General features: G+C 40.9%; 1 protein-coding gene across 1 annotated transcript; it reads right to left on the bottom strand.

Annotated features, from left to right (window-relative positions):
- Positions 1-157: 157 nt before the first annotated feature.
- On the bottom strand, positions 158-13,957 carry tmc2b (transmembrane channel-like 2b). The gene is made up of 20 exons (XM_084946537.1): positions 13,826-13,957; positions 13,677-13,718; positions 13,050-13,449; positions 12,103-12,258; positions 8,427-8,517; positions 8,263-8,344; positions 8,055-8,161; positions 7,859-7,957; positions 6,681-6,823; positions 6,434-6,581; positions 5,858-6,052; positions 5,550-5,729; positions 4,697-4,855; positions 4,078-4,206; positions 3,440-3,507; positions 2,941-3,180; positions 2,512-2,637; positions 777-855; positions 554-680; positions 158-458 (listed from the first exon to the last, which is right to left on the bottom strand). The coding sequence occupies exons 1-20, from the start codon at positions 13,869-13,871 to the stop codon at positions 241-243; spliced, it is 2,835 nt and encodes a 944-aa protein (XP_084802663.1). The 5' UTR covers positions 13,872-13,957; the 3' UTR covers positions 158-240.
- Between the last annotated feature and the right edge of the window lie 1,301 nt (positions 13,958-15,258).

The raw sequence follows: 15,258 nt of genomic DNA on the forward strand, positions 1-15,258 counted from the left end.
TTTAACTGAGTCGCTGCAGTAACTACAGACTTTTTCCAGTGTTAGGTATGACTGATGTCTCATCTACCATGTTGAAAATACTAATTGAATGCTTTTCATTCATATAATAAAATTACAATAAAAAATGATGTTATGAAATTTGTGTTCATTTGCATCATTGCAGTAAACCCAAAATTGATTCCTCCTCCATATGCAGCTGGAGCCATCCTAGCAGATATCTGTAACTGTGAATCATGCTTCTTATGTCCTTGGAGGAGCGCCCCGACCTCTCCCTCTGCCAGGCCCAGGTAGAGGGCCCCTGAGATGTCCAGGAGGCCCTCCCCGTGCCCGAGGAGGATGGGCTACTGGCCCTCTGGGGTTTGGGGCAGCCAGTGACACCTCCTTTTGCAGGTTGACCCCTTTCCCCGCTGATCCTGGCTTCATTTTGGTAGACTTGCTTCCCTTCTCAATTACAATATCTAAAAAGACAGATTGAGAGTTGGAAAACGTGGTCAGGTCAGTGGGGTGTTAATTATCCTACAGTATATGCAGCTGAAGATGTATGTGAGTGTACCATGAGGCGGCTCTTCCTCAGTGGGAGGCGGTATTAGAGATTTATTTGGCAGAAGGTCCTCCAAGTCTTTCATTACTTGATTAGTGCTGTCCTTGTTGTTCCTGCGGTTCTTCTCCTCGTCTCGGGCCTGAAGTGATGACCAACAAACCTGACAGTCATTTGATTTGAATCTAATCTTGAACTTTTGCTTAAATAAGGGAAATTAAGAGAAATTCATACTGACCATTTTCATCTTCTTTTTAAGGTCCAGGTTTGCCTGTTGGTATCCCTTTGACACTGTGTTAAGGTAGTAGATGGCCAACCTGTTACACAGTATAAGTCTTTTACTGTGCCACTGCAGATGGATTAGATTACAGTCAGGCTTTGCACACAGTGATAGATCATATTGTTTTGTCATTTTGTTCTGTGTTTATGTACATGCACTGATCATGGAAATTTTAGGCAAATTTATGTTTTGTCTGGGTGCCATGACGTGTGTTACTTTGCCTCATCAGTTACAAGTTTAAAAGAACTGTTGTTAAATTCATAAGCTGCACAGGTAGCTTATCTGCTCTTTGTTATCTACCCAAACGTAATGTGATAATGTCAGAGTGGAAACAAAACACTGTTCGCAAACACTGGTTTTCTTGCCAGAAAGCTTAGGGTGAGCAAATAAGATGCCACTACACTGAAAAGCAGCTAATGAATAGCCTCCTGAAACTTAAGATGCCTGCTTAGATACACCACTCCAGGGCTCAGGCCAGCTACATGCATATGAGAAAGACAGCACAAAAAGTATCCACTGTAGCCACCTGCCACGGGGTAGGCCACAAAAACAAATGGAAGAATGGAAAATTCAAAATACTGAGCCAGGTGTAAAAAGCAAGAAAGCTAGGTTGGGTTTGTCTGCAGGGAAACTTGTTGCTTGTGAGAAGAGATGACAGAGATGTTTGTACGGCAACTACCACAAAAATATTCACAAGCATGCGTTTTCCCCATTAAGAGCTATAACAAGGATAAAGACTAACAAAAAAAATCCACAGGACAGCACACATGTTTTATTTGTGGATTTAAATTTAAATGGAGGATTAAAGCTGGTCCTTTCTTTAGGAGCACCTGTACAGAAACTAGACCTGCCAGCTGACCACAGTAATTAAATTTATTAAGAAAAGAGATTGTTTGTTAACTGTAAAATGTGTTTGCTTACTTGACCACATCTTCACCACAACTATAGATGCCACTGGTACTGCTTTTGTCCTCTTTCCCTGCCCTCATCCCCAGTCGGTTGCGGCAGATGGCCGCCCCTCATTAAGTCTGGTTCTGCCTAAGGTTTCTTCCTGTTATAAGGGAGTTTTTCCTTTCCATTGCCTGTTCATAAGGGGTCATCTGATTGTTGGGATTTTCTCTGTATTATCGTAGGGTTTTTACCTTCCAATATAAAGCACCTTGAGGGGACTCTGTTGTGATGTGGGGCTAAAGTGAATTCCTCAAAATCAGTGCCACTCAGTTAGGACAATGTGATCCGCCACACCACAAAATCAGGAACAGATAGACACCTTAAACTCTCTCTACTCTCTGAATTCTTCAGATCCTAATCTGGGTATCTGACAAACACATTCCATAGAGACCAACCAAGACTACCCTCCGATTATCACGGCCCACATTTTCACTGTACTCCTCCAAGAAAGGCTGACTTTTGCTGCCACTGTGTGGTAGTGTCAAAAAAGACATCGTAAGGGTAACATCACCACATTATCAGTATTCACTAAGATAGAGACAACTGAAATGCACACAATTTGTTTTTCTAAATAAATAATAAGATTGTGTAGGCAACCTTAAATATATTAGCAGTGCACAAAAGGTTTCATTTGTTTTCTTACATTTATCATGCACGCTTAAAAACACACAAAATGTAAAAATGTATCTTCATTTAGCAGGTACAGAAGCCATATTTGACTTATTATTTAAATTATACTTACATCATGAGGAGGACGGCAGGCATGATGAGTCCAGGATTGGTGGCATATGTAAAAATGGTCCCTATGAAAGCTGGTAAATCCTGCGTTATAGTCTCCATAACCACATCGTACATCCTGTCCTGACCACTGGGGGGATATTGTTACTGTTATCATTATTGTTACTAACCCTTGGATTTAAAAAAAAAAAACAAAAAAAAAACCATGCATGCAGAAGTATGCTTGAGAAACCTTCCAAGACGCTGCAGATTAAAAAATTTTATTATGTTCATTCTTTAAGCTGACTCTAATAATTATGTTAATGATCATCTAGTGAATCTGAATAAGCTTGTTCATGCAGATTATTAACCGAATAAAAAATTTTAATCTGCAGAAAAAGAAAAAAGATATTCATGCACCACCTTAGATCTCTTATTTTAACCTCATACTGACCTGAATGGACCACAGTCGAAGGACGGGGGCAGGGTCATTATCGTGTAAACGACAGGAAGCAAGCTAAGGAAGAGCACGAGGAGCAGCAGGCCCATGTAGAAGTTGTTGGACCTCGATGCCTTGAAAACTCGCTCGTGAGGAACATTACAGGCCATCACTGCCCAGCACTGGAAGTACATCGACGTCAGGAGACGCAGCACATTCAGACCCACCAGACCTGGAGCGTAAAATGCTCCCATCCTAAGAAAAACAACATATTAAGCAACACTGTTCAAAAAGAAAAAAGATCACGATGCAATTTCAAACTAATCAGCCACTGAATAGTGTAATTAGTGTTATTAGAGATTTTGTGATTGCTGCATTAATGATAGGCGGATCAAAGAAACATGAGCTGTGTTTCAGCAGAGGGAAGCTTATTAGTGAGCCATTCATCTCATTAGAGAATCTCCGGTGAAGCAGAAAGGAGTCAGAAAATAAAATCATCGATGGAGTAATTCACCATATCATTCCTTGATTGAAGATAAGCCCCAGCACATTCCCACTGATGTCAAACTCTGCATATGATGGCTGGAATAAACACACAAACAACATGATTCGCATGTTCTCCTGAATTAATAAACAGCAGGTCAATACACTTTGCATTTGTTGTTCTCTCTCTCTCTCACTCTGTAATTAAGTTCTCATTGTAGTGTCCTGTTTCATTCTATGTTCAGGATCACCTGTCTTGCCAGATGTCATTGCAAAGTATCAGGTTGATGTAGATGCATTACGAACTGCGGTGGTAAACCCCTTGAATTAAAGCAGAAAGTCTGCACCTCCTCCTCTGTTCATGTGTTCAGTAATACCTGAATGATAATGACATAACCACTACTTAAACTGACACAATCACCTTAAATTCCCATGCAGGACTTGAGACAAGTGATGCAAGTGCAGACTTAAAAGTTTTATTTATTTATTTATTTATTTTAATTGTGTTAACGGCAATTGAGCAACAATCAGTTTTGAGGCCTGCTGAGGCCTGTTCCCTGCAAACATTGCTGATGAGCAGGACATTATTTCAGTCAAACAAACTAAGACGAACATATGTTAAGGGCACGGGACACTGTGACCCACTGACACACAATTAGGAGTACTCACGAATCCGGCCTCCAGGTCCCAGCACCAGCAGTAGTTGAGGAAGCGAACAATGATAGCTCGCGCAAAGTCACCGATCAAGATAGTCAAAAAGGTTACCTGCATGTCTGATACGATAAGTTTCACAAATTCCTGCAAGGTAAAAGTAAAGACATAAAGAAAAGAAAGAATTGTGATGTTGTCCATGTCCCCAAATACTTAAAATCAAATGTTTATTTATTCAAATACTTAATTTTTAAGGTATGAACTAAATATATACCAATCAAATAAGTTTTGTTTGATCAGAAAATTCACATTTTATAATGTACCTATGTAACAAGATTACATGGAACATTTACATTAGTCATCATGGGCAGAACATATGTAGAGTCTATGACCCCTACCAAATTGAAACAATGTTGCCCTGATCACTGCGCTAGCATAGATAAATAGACCAGTTTGGAGATTTATTTTTTAACTATGCAGGTTGTGAATGAACGTGTGCAACACAAATTGTGACCGATGATTTTATGAGTAACTGTAATGTAATTATTGTGTTACACACAATTTAGTGTAATTACAGTAATGCAGTACTTTGTAATGTGTTTCCCTCAGCACTGTTATACATAAAGCTTCTACTAACTATTCCCACTGCAGTCTCCCAACATGGTCCTCTGACAGCATCTGCAGGGTTCACGACCAGTGGAGGCACATCCGTCGTGTTGTAGTAGGAGCTGTAGTTGGCATTGTACTCATGTATAGCCCATTCAGTGGCATTCTTGAGCTCCTGCTCCGTTTCCAGCTGAAAAACATTTAATGCATCAAAGAAAAATTAAGGTGTCAGTGTTCATGTAGCATATTTCATACACACATCAATGTAGTTTCCAGGATTTAAAAGAGAACTGATTATTGGGAATTTGGGAAGGACTGTTCACTTTCTGCTTAAGATGTGAGTTAAAGGTCCGATACCACTGTCGCTTAATTTAGCACAAACACAGGAACAGTAGCCAGGATCTGACTGAGGAAAACAAAACCTGCATAACCGGCTATGAGGTTTAGGGGGCAATATTTCACACATACACACACATACACACAAACACACACACACACACACACTCATTTTCATATCTTAGCAAGGATATCTAATTGACATAATGCTTTCCCTAGCCGCTTACCCTAACCGTCATCATCAAAAAATGAATGCCTAACCTTAATCCTCAGCCTAAACCTAACCATGACCTAATTGTAACCCTGACACTAAAACCACATTTTGAGCCTCAAAAGTGCCTTCAACGTTGTGGGGATGCACATTTTGTCCCCATAAGTGACTGTTGGTCAACACAAGTACAGTGGCATGTCAATTTTCTGTCCTCATAAATGTGTCTAAACATGTGTGACAAATATGCAAAAAACCAAGATATCTGCAGTGTACATTACTTTTCACAGCAGTGTATAAATGCAACTGTAACTAATGCATGAAGGCACATCAGCCATACCTTGTCATTAACTTCATCAAAGAGAGCAAAGAGGAAGGTGTAAAGATTTCCCAGGAAGAGGGCGAAAATTCTCCCCAGCTGCCACTTAAGGGCAATACGGGGATGATAATCTTCCAACTCTGCGATGGTTTCAAACAGTGGAGGACACACTAGTCCCAATAGAGACATCACAAACTCCACCTGATACAAAAGACAAGACAGAATGTAAAAATTTATTTTTCAAGCCTCAACTTTCCCAACTTTTCACCGCTCCTTGTGTCGGAAACCTCATTCTGTAAAAGAACACCATGTGCTCAGTGTAAACCTGCCTCGTTCTTTTGAAACCACGTGAGAGACGCTGGATCCATCTTAGCAAAATCCTGAGAACGTTTCACCACAAAGTAGATGAGATAACCACTGCCACCGAGACAGCACAGGATCATAATATTTGCCAGAATCCTGAGGAAACGTTGGAGATGGATGTTTTCATCCTTCTGGTTCTCCTTTTCATCTACAATGGACTCCTGCATTACAAATAAAGAAGTACTTAAGATCTCTTTCAGTCTCAAGTTACACAATTTAGCACCTTCACATTTCAGAAGTTTAAATCTCCCTGCAAATGGTGCCAGGACAGTTTTTCCCACTTTCCTTATTAAGTAGATTTTTATGATTAACCATCTTAAATTGGGGCTCAGCATATGAAAATGTTGACGTGGAGTACATTATGCTCGCACCTCTCTCTTCGCTGTAACACTATAGGGGATGGAGAAATCAGTGGCAAATTAACAAGTGGGATGTGTTTGCTGGCAGCGGGAATGACATGCCCAACATGGACCTATTTTATTTACACCACATATGAAAACTTCCTTCTGAAAATCCTCCAACATGCACACACACACGCTAACCTTAAAGCTGGTGGTTATGGAGGCGTACTTATTATCTGCAGTTTCGGGGTTTCCTATGAGGTAGTCCCAGCTGGTGAACATCTTCCAGCTGAAGGTGAACTCTCCTTCATCACCCCCATCTCCTCCCTCATTTGCATTACGGGCCATCCTGAAGAGACAAACAAAAAGAAATGATAAAGAAACCCTAAAAAAACAAAACAAACTTCTACATGATTTTAATCTGAATGCCCGCATATGTCTTGCCTACGTTCTAATGACAACCATTAGGCTGTATCCAAATATTCCAACACCAGTGAGCAGGTATGACAGAGGGAGTCTGAACTTCAGCACGCCAATGTTTCGTTCGTTGTTGTAGTAGCCATAAAACAAAATAGAGTACTTGCAGTATCCCTGTTGATGAGAAACAGAAAGGTATAGTCACGCATACATACAAATACAGTCTGTACTCAAGGTAAGTTTCTCACCACACCAATGTATAAATAACATTAGAAAATATCAAAATGGTGACTGAAACAGCCATGCTATCATCTCTGAGGGTGTAAAGGCTGCTATCTACATTGCTAACATGCGAATGTTCATTCTCTTCTGCTTATCAGGGTCACAGGGCGCTGGAGCCTATCCCAGCTAAAATAGGGCAACAGGCAGGGTACACCCTGAACAGGCTGCCACCCTGACACACGGCTAACACAGAGCGACAGACAACCATTCAGACTTACACATTTGGGCAATTTAGAAGCACTAATTAACCCAACTCCACCCAGATGGTGTAGTCAAACTCATGACTGTTCTTGCCTTGAGGTATCAGTGCTAACCACCATCGTGCTGCCATGAAGTTCAAACTGAGTATCAGAATTCAGAAGAAAGTGATTTAAGTGATCCAGGAATTCTTGTTGGTGCCAGCAGGCCGGTCTGAGTAGTTCAGAAACTGCTGATCAACTTGTGCCTTCCTACACAACCATCTCTAGAGTTTATAGAGAATGGTCCAAAAAAGCGAAAATATCCAGTGAGCTGTAATTTTCTGGGATAAAATGCTGTTTCAATGCCAGAGGTCAGAGGAGAATGGCAAGAAGCCTTTAAGCTGATAGAAAGGCAACTAAGGCCAAGATATGCAGAAAGCCTCTCTAAACATCTTAAACCTTGAAGCAGGTGAGCTACAACAGCAGGTGCTGCTCCCCTCATCTAAGAACAAGAAACTCAGGCTGGATACTTGAACTTGACACTGAGTTAACTGTACTCTTATGGCATCCACAGTCACCAGATCTTACCAAAACATTATCAAAAGTTAAAAAAAATAAAAATAAAAAATGGATTTTTCTTTTCTTTGGTATAAGGGCAAAAACTACTGTTAGCCAGTCTGGGGGAAAAAAAGAGAGCTCGTGTGTGAGGAAAAATGAATTAAGGGATACATGAAGCTAGGATCCTCACACCAAAGTCAAAGAGCACTGAGAAGTCCATGGCTGTGTCCTGTTCAGATCGTGGCACAGTTTTCCGGGGAATGGAGCCATAGGGGAGACCCATGAGAACCTAAATGCAGAGGAGAGGGATGGAGAGATGGATGGAGAGAGCTCAGCATTTGCCACATTAGCTATTGCCTGCTAGCATACATAAAGACAAAGCCTACCTCTGGCAGCACCACCAGACCAAACATGAACCCGAACAGGATCAGGTTCAGGCCATACATCCACCTCAGAAAAATGAAGTAAGATGCCACCGATGATCCAAAATGACCTGGGGGGAAGGGGGTGGGGTGAAAATACATAATTGTGAGGACAGCTTATTAGCAAATGTAAGATTATAGCTTAGTGATTATTTGGTTTTGTGGTACCAACTTTCTACTTCCTTTATCTTCCTCTCCCATGGTATACATGCTGTTTTGAAGTTCTCAAAGTCCCGATTAAACTTGATAAGTTTCTAGGGGAGAGTGCAGAGAAGCAAACTTAAACAATATTGCTCAAATTATAAATCAATGCATTTTGCTCAGTGAGGACATTACCTTGGTCATCATGACTTTAAACGCATATAACTTCTTGCCTCTTCCTTTCCCGAGAGCACCTTCAAATTTTTCAACAAACTCCTGGGCCTCCCTGTTTCAGGCAGTACACAAATGCACAGCAATGAAATACCATCCATGCCCACATCCAACTGAAAATCATGATCTACTCAGTGAATTAATTATTTAGTTAGTGAACAGGATGTACAAACAACAGGTTTGGAATGATTTACTGATTGATGACACGCTGCATATGTTAAGAGCACTGGCAGGAAGACACAGCAAGCAGGAGGTCAGCTCACCACAACAACATGCATTAAACAGTGTCAAGCTCATGAAAAGTTAAGGCAACTCGGCTATCATGTTCCCTTTCCAGAAACTTGCCTACATACATAACAAACATACACACTTACCTCACAAACACACACTGACTTACACAAGCCTTAGCCCTGGCTGGGAAGCCAGAACAGTTTGCTGTCTTCTAACATATCTAACAGGCTGAGATACAGCCAGCTTGGCTCGTGCTGAGATTTTATAGGAACCTGTTGTCATGTATACAAATTCCACGAAGGGCAGAATTTCCATACAGTGCTCAGACAGAAAGTGTTCAGACCACTTCACTTGTTTCCAGTGTTGGGTAAGTTACTTCAAAGTAGTAACTTAGTTACATTACTAGTTACTTCCATCAAAAGTAACTTAGTTACTTCAAGTTACTCGTTACTTTCAAAGTAACTAGTTACTAGGGAAAGTAACTTTGGTTTTACTCAGACTTCTCTTGTTAATGTGTTGCTAACTGGATACCCAGCAAGAGTGCCAGTCTTCTAGCTTGCTTACTTGCCACAAGTGCACTGTGCCACCTACCAAAGGAAAAAATAATGTGCATATTTCCACGAGAGAAATCCCACGCCTGGACCGTCGTTGACCGCCGCCATGATTCTAGCCTACGTTACAGCGTCATGTGCGCCTTTTACATCTAACACAAAAACCGCAGTCGTGGTGCTTTTGATTGTACTCAGAAATTCTGCCTTCCGAATAGGAAGATGTAGGTAACACCAGACTGCAGATGAGCTGCATACAGGGCTGGACTGGGACAAAAAATCAGCCCGGGAATTTTGACTAGAGACCGGCCCGCCATTATAGCAAAAATCATAAAGCCTTTGAATGAAAACAAACACTGTTGTGACAGTGATGTACACAGTCTTGATGGTATATATGTATCAATCTATCAATCATTTGTTGTAAGATTCAGATAATTATTTATTAAAAGCTAGACATTTGAAATGAGAATAAGAAAGTATTTCTTTGTGCCCCCCTTTCCCTGTTAATGCCCTACCTGGTCCCCTGGCAACACTTTGCTAGATCCGCCCCTGCACAGTTACCAGCTGTCAGCTACATAGAAAAGGATCCTGGTGTTATTTATCTCTCAGAAACAGTTCATAACTTCCCTTCAACTCATTCATGTCACCTAAAAGGTAAACCTGTTTCTCCATCACCTGTTCAGCTCTGATGATTCAGTAAGGACATCTCCTGGTTTCATCTTCATGTTTCCCACTCACCAGATATACAAACCGATATCATGACCAGCAGCTTTACAGCTGTGGCTCCAGCAAACATCAGCTGATACTAGAAAGTAATATTAAATAAATTCTAACAACAGCTGATCAAACTTGCTGCTGTTGTTTAACGCGACATCCGGTGGTTTCCTCTTTCTGGCGCAAAGTGGACGATAAACAAACAAGAGGGAAAAGCCGATCAGCTGATCATTGATCAGTTTCATGATTAAAGTAGCAACAGGAGAGGGAGGGGAGAGAATGAGAGAAGAAGAGGCAGCTGTGCAGCAAAGACAGAATAACTCCAGCTTTGTGCCTTTTTCATTGTAGCTGAAGTCCGGGACAAACTGTTCCTTTTCACCTAAATACGAAATGCGTAATAATTTCTCTGAATACGAGATTTTTTAGGGAACGGTTGGCAACTCTAATAATTAACTGTATGAACAAAATAAAGTTCAACATCAGTAACATAGCACCACCCAGCTGTATAGAAACCCCGTCATGCTAGCTAGCACGCAGTACGAAAAAGTCAGCACAACGAAAATAAACTCCAACTAAACTTGGTTTATATCTGACCCAGATAGACTGCAGGTCATAACTTCTTACCTGAAGTTCAGTTCACCTGACACTCGGACGGGCGGCCGCTTCGGGTCTCTCCTCTTGCCTCCCCTTTCTCTCATCCACCTGCTGGCTTCCACCACTTGCTAATGTTATTGAATCCGTGGAAGCTCCGCGATAGCCACCGTAAGAAGTAACGAATAACGAGCCTATCTAAATCCCAGTAACGAGTAACGCGTTCCTGATTTTGGCATAATAACTAGTTACCGTGCTCGTTACCACAATAATAACGTAGTTACTGTAACGCGTTACTTAATAACGCGTTAGTCCCAACACTGCTTGTTTCACATTTTGTCATGTTACAGCCTTGTTCCAAAATGGATTAAGTTCATGGGGGTTTTTTACCTAAAAGTTCTGCATTCAATATGTCCATTGTGATGTTGAGTGAACAAAATTTTCCTCGAAATTCTTGCAAAAATCACATGCATGTACTGTAAGTATTCTCACACTTTGCTCAATACTTTAGCAATGATTGTAGCCTCAAGTCTCTATGATTATGATGCTACAAGCTTGAAACACCTATTTCTAGGCAGTTTCTCCCATTCTTCTTTTCAGAAGCTTTTAAGCTCCATCAGATTGGATGGGGAGCACAGGCATATTCAGATGACTGTGTTTCAAGTCTGGGCTCTGAGTTGGCCACTCAAGGACATTCACAGAGCGGTCGCAAAGCCACTCTTGTTATCCTGGCTGTGCGTTTAGGGTTTAGGTAGTCTTGCTGGAACATAAACCAGACCAGTCTGAGGTCCATAACACTTCTAGTTCCTGCTGCTGAAAAACATCGCCACAGCATGATGATGCCACCACCATGCTTCACTGTAGGGATGGTATTGGCCAGGTGTCTGCATGATGATGCAGACATGACGGGCCAAAGAGTTGGCATTCAGGTGGCTTCTGTCTGGCCATTCTACCACATGGGCCTGATTGGTGGTGTGCTGCAGAAATGGATGTCCTTGTGAAAGGTTCTCCTTTCTCCACAGAACAATACTGGAACTCTGTCAGAATGACCATCAGGTTCTCAGTCACCTCCCTGTCTAAGGCCCTTCTACCCGATCACTCAGATTGGCCATGCAGTCAGCTCTAGGAAGAGTCCTGGTGGTCCCAAACTTCTTCCATTTACAGATTATGTTGGAATTTTGGAATAAGGCTGTAAAACAATGTGGAACAAGTGAAGTGCTGTGAATGCTTTCCAGATGCACTGTAGATGAATAAAAGCCTAGATCTAAACATTTTCATAGGTTGCAGGACTCAAAAGAAGAAACATGCTTTGCCCTGTCTAAAAACACATTTTTTTAAAGTAGTTTTGTCTGTTTGTATAGTCGAGCAGTGATGAGTGGAAGTACCAAACAGGTAAAGTAGCAGTGAGCAAGATTTAATAATAAATGTCCAACTTCACATGGTATTAAAAGAAAATGTGCACCAGCAAAAATGGAGTAATAAGCAATTTTAAAAAGGCACTCAAAATAAACAACATCTTTAATGAACAGAAGTTACGGTTTTGTTTTAATTTTTACTTGAGCAGTACGAGCCTCCTCTTCATCCGCCAAGGTTTGTTCCTTAATGTAGCAATCAGCTTCTTCTTTTCTTCTACTTGTTCTTTCAGGGCAGCGATTTCTCCCTCTGACATCGACTCTTCATCAGACTGGTCTTCAGAGGAAGAAGCTGGAGAGCTGCCAAAGGGAAGCAACCGTCATTCGCAATGACTTTAGAAGGCGTAATTCTCACACGATTCATCACCTCAAGAAAAGCTTTCCTGGTGGTGTTAATTAGTAGATCTAAATCTAACTGCACACGCTGCAGTGTTCACTTAATAACCCCAGTTCCAAAAAAGCTGGGATTCTGTGTAAAATGTAAATAAAAACACAATGCATTGAGTAGCAAATCTCATAAACACATATTTTATTCACAATGGAACAAAGACAACAGATGTGTAACTGTGAAGATGTACCATTTTGAAGCACGTTTTGAATTTGATAACAGCAATCCCGTCCCAGCAATGCGGTCAAATTGATTGGGCGGCATTTGATAGTACAGATGGACAATAACCCAAAACATACAGCCGCTGCAGTAAAGGCCTGACAGAGCATTAAAAAGGAAATAAAACAGCATCTGGTGATGTCCATGAGCTCAAGACTTCATGCCATTATTGCCAGCAAAAGGTTTTCAACCAAGTATTAGAAATGAACATTTTATTTTCAGTTATTTAATTTGTCCAATTACTTTTGAGCCCCTGAAATGAAGGGATTGTGTTTAAAGAAATTGCTTTCGTCCCTTTTATGCAATTTATTTTGTTCAACCCACTAAATTAAGGCTGGAAGTCTGCACTTCAACTGCATCTGAGTTGTTTGAATTAAATTTCATAGTGGTAATTTACAGAGCCAAGAAAAAAAACTATACCTATATCTGTAAATACTTATGGACGAAACCGTAGGTGAAATACAGCTCTCAGAGAATACTGCACCTGCTCTGCTTTCCATTCTTCTTTTTCTTGTCCTTCTCACTGCCTTTATTTGTCTCGTCTTTGCCTTTAACATTTCCCTTCTTCTCCTTATTCTGATCCTCTTTCTCCTGTTTGGAAGCCGCTCTTCCTCCTTTCTTCCTTTTACCCTGATCTTCTTCGCTCTCCTCATCACGCTCCTCATTTGCAGCTTTCCTCCTGGAAGCTTTGGCTCCTTTCTGTCTCACCCTTCGTTTGTCTTCCTCATCGTCTTGGTCACTGTCTTGGGGCTTGGTCCTCTTCCTTCGTCCCCTTTTCCTCGGTGCCTCATCTTCATCTTCTTCATCATCCTCATCATCACTGACCTGTTTGGTTTTACGCTGTGCTTTGGCTCTTATCTTTTTGCTTCTCCTTCTGGCCTCATCTAAGACACACACACACACACACACACACACACACACACACACACACACACACACACACACATACAAATATATATTATTTTTTTTACATAAGGTTTGATATTGAAAATGCAATAACATGTCCCTGAACAAATACAACCATCAACAATAAGAACTGACAAAAAGGGCCGAAAATGCCTTAAAAGCTATAAACATTTTCAAAACAGAAAAATTGTCCCATATGACTTACCTTCACTCCCACTGTCCAATGTAGCATCCACCTCCATCCCAACTGAACAGATGCATGAATACAGCCATTTAGATTCAAATGTTTAAATAAATATAGCAATGAATGAATGAGTCAGTTTTCCCTATAATAGCATTAAAACATCTTCTCACCATCTTCAGCCTGAATTATAGCATCGTTTTTCCTTTTTGGAGGCATCCTTCTGATCTTTTAGTTATTTATATATTCTTTTTCTCCCCTACTCACTTCCGACTCAGTCTCATCTTCATCCATGAGTCACTCAGTTCACTGACACAGTACACTGTGAAGGTACAGAAAGAAAGTCAGTATACATAACCACATAAGCACACACACACCACACACACACACACACACACACACACACACACCTCTGTTTGTGCTGCTCAAAGGCTGGGCTCCATGACAACAGCCAAAGAAACCCAGCCCTTAGATGATAATCAGGAGCCAGAGAGAATCTGAGAGACAATGGACTTGTCTATCAAAATGTTAACTGATATTATACAGGGGAGAGATATAAGAAGATATAAATTTTTGGTGATTTAACACTCAAGTTTATTTGAATTGGATAATGACCAATATCAGTCACTGTCATATACAACATCTAGCAATGCAACAAAACCGTTTTGAAAAGGAAAACTGATGGTCGCCTTCACTTACTTGCCACCCCGTTAGGAGACACCCAAGCAAATGCAGAAATAAAGGTTGGGCCACATTAAAGTTGGATAAAAGCTTAAGTATTCCTGAGTGAAACAAGTCGCTGTATTTAAATACTATACACAACATCCTCTAGGGTGTAGAACGAGCAAACTAGTGGAGTAAAAATCAGTTATGTTACTTTAAAGGCAAGACACAAGCTGTTGATTCAATAATGGGTCCTGATTTTTAGGTTAAAGTACAGGGTGGACCATTTATATGGATACACCGTAATAAAATGGGAACGGTTGGCGATAGGGCTGGGCTATATCATACCGTTCACGGTAATACCGGTGTAATTTCTGGCAACGATAGGAAAATGAAATATCGCGATAGAATATGGGTAAAACGCGCATGCGCAGTGCCTTTGTTTACATACACACATGGCGGTGACGCAGAATGAGAAGAGCGAAAGCGGATCGTTAAATAAAACGGATGAACCAGAATTGGTTTGTAAAAATGCTGCAACTTCAGTGGTGTGGAACTGGTTTAGTTTTCATCCCTCAGATACACAATAAAGCACTATTTTTGGTAGAGCATGCTATCGGGCCGTCGTTATTACCGTGTTGTTTGGAAAATACGGCACACTTAAAATCAATCCTTTGATTTTTCTGAAAATCGACAGTGCCCCTGTGTGCCTTATGTATGAATTCTGGTTGTGTTTACTGACCTCGAAACGATTTTATGTGGTACACGGCACTCGAAAATCTGTCAAATGTTTCACTACGACTTTGCTAAGCTATGAAGCCGCACCGCTTGATGGATTACAGCTACCGTAGGCAGGAGCCTCGCGGAGTGATACGTACTGCACTTCAACATAATATTACCGTATTGTGTGTGTATAACCTCTTTTTAAGTTTTGTGGATATTA

The sequence above is a fragment of the Perissodus microlepis genome, chromosome 12, assembly GCF_051167445.1.
Source record: "Perissodus microlepis isolate ML-2025 ecotype Zambia chromosome 12, ASM5116744v1, whole genome shotgun sequence".
In the NCBI taxonomy this organism is placed as follows: Eukaryota; Metazoa; Chordata; class Actinopteri; order Cichliformes; family Cichlidae; genus Perissodus; species Perissodus microlepis.

Bases quoted from the DNA above. Each gene is read 5' to 3' on its own strand.
- tmc2b (XM_084946537.1), bottom strand. From the start codon at position 13,871: ATGCCTCCAAAAAGGAAAAACGATGCTATAATTCAGGCTGAAGATG. The intron at 6,053-6,433 runs GTTAGCGTGTGT...TTTGTAATGCAG, and splicing joins CCATAACCACCAGCTTTAAG to GAGTCCATTGTAGATGAAAA. The intron at 3,181-3,439 runs GTGAATTACTCC...TGTTTTTCTTAG, and splicing joins TTCAATCAAGGAATGATATG to GATGGGAGCATTTTACGCTC.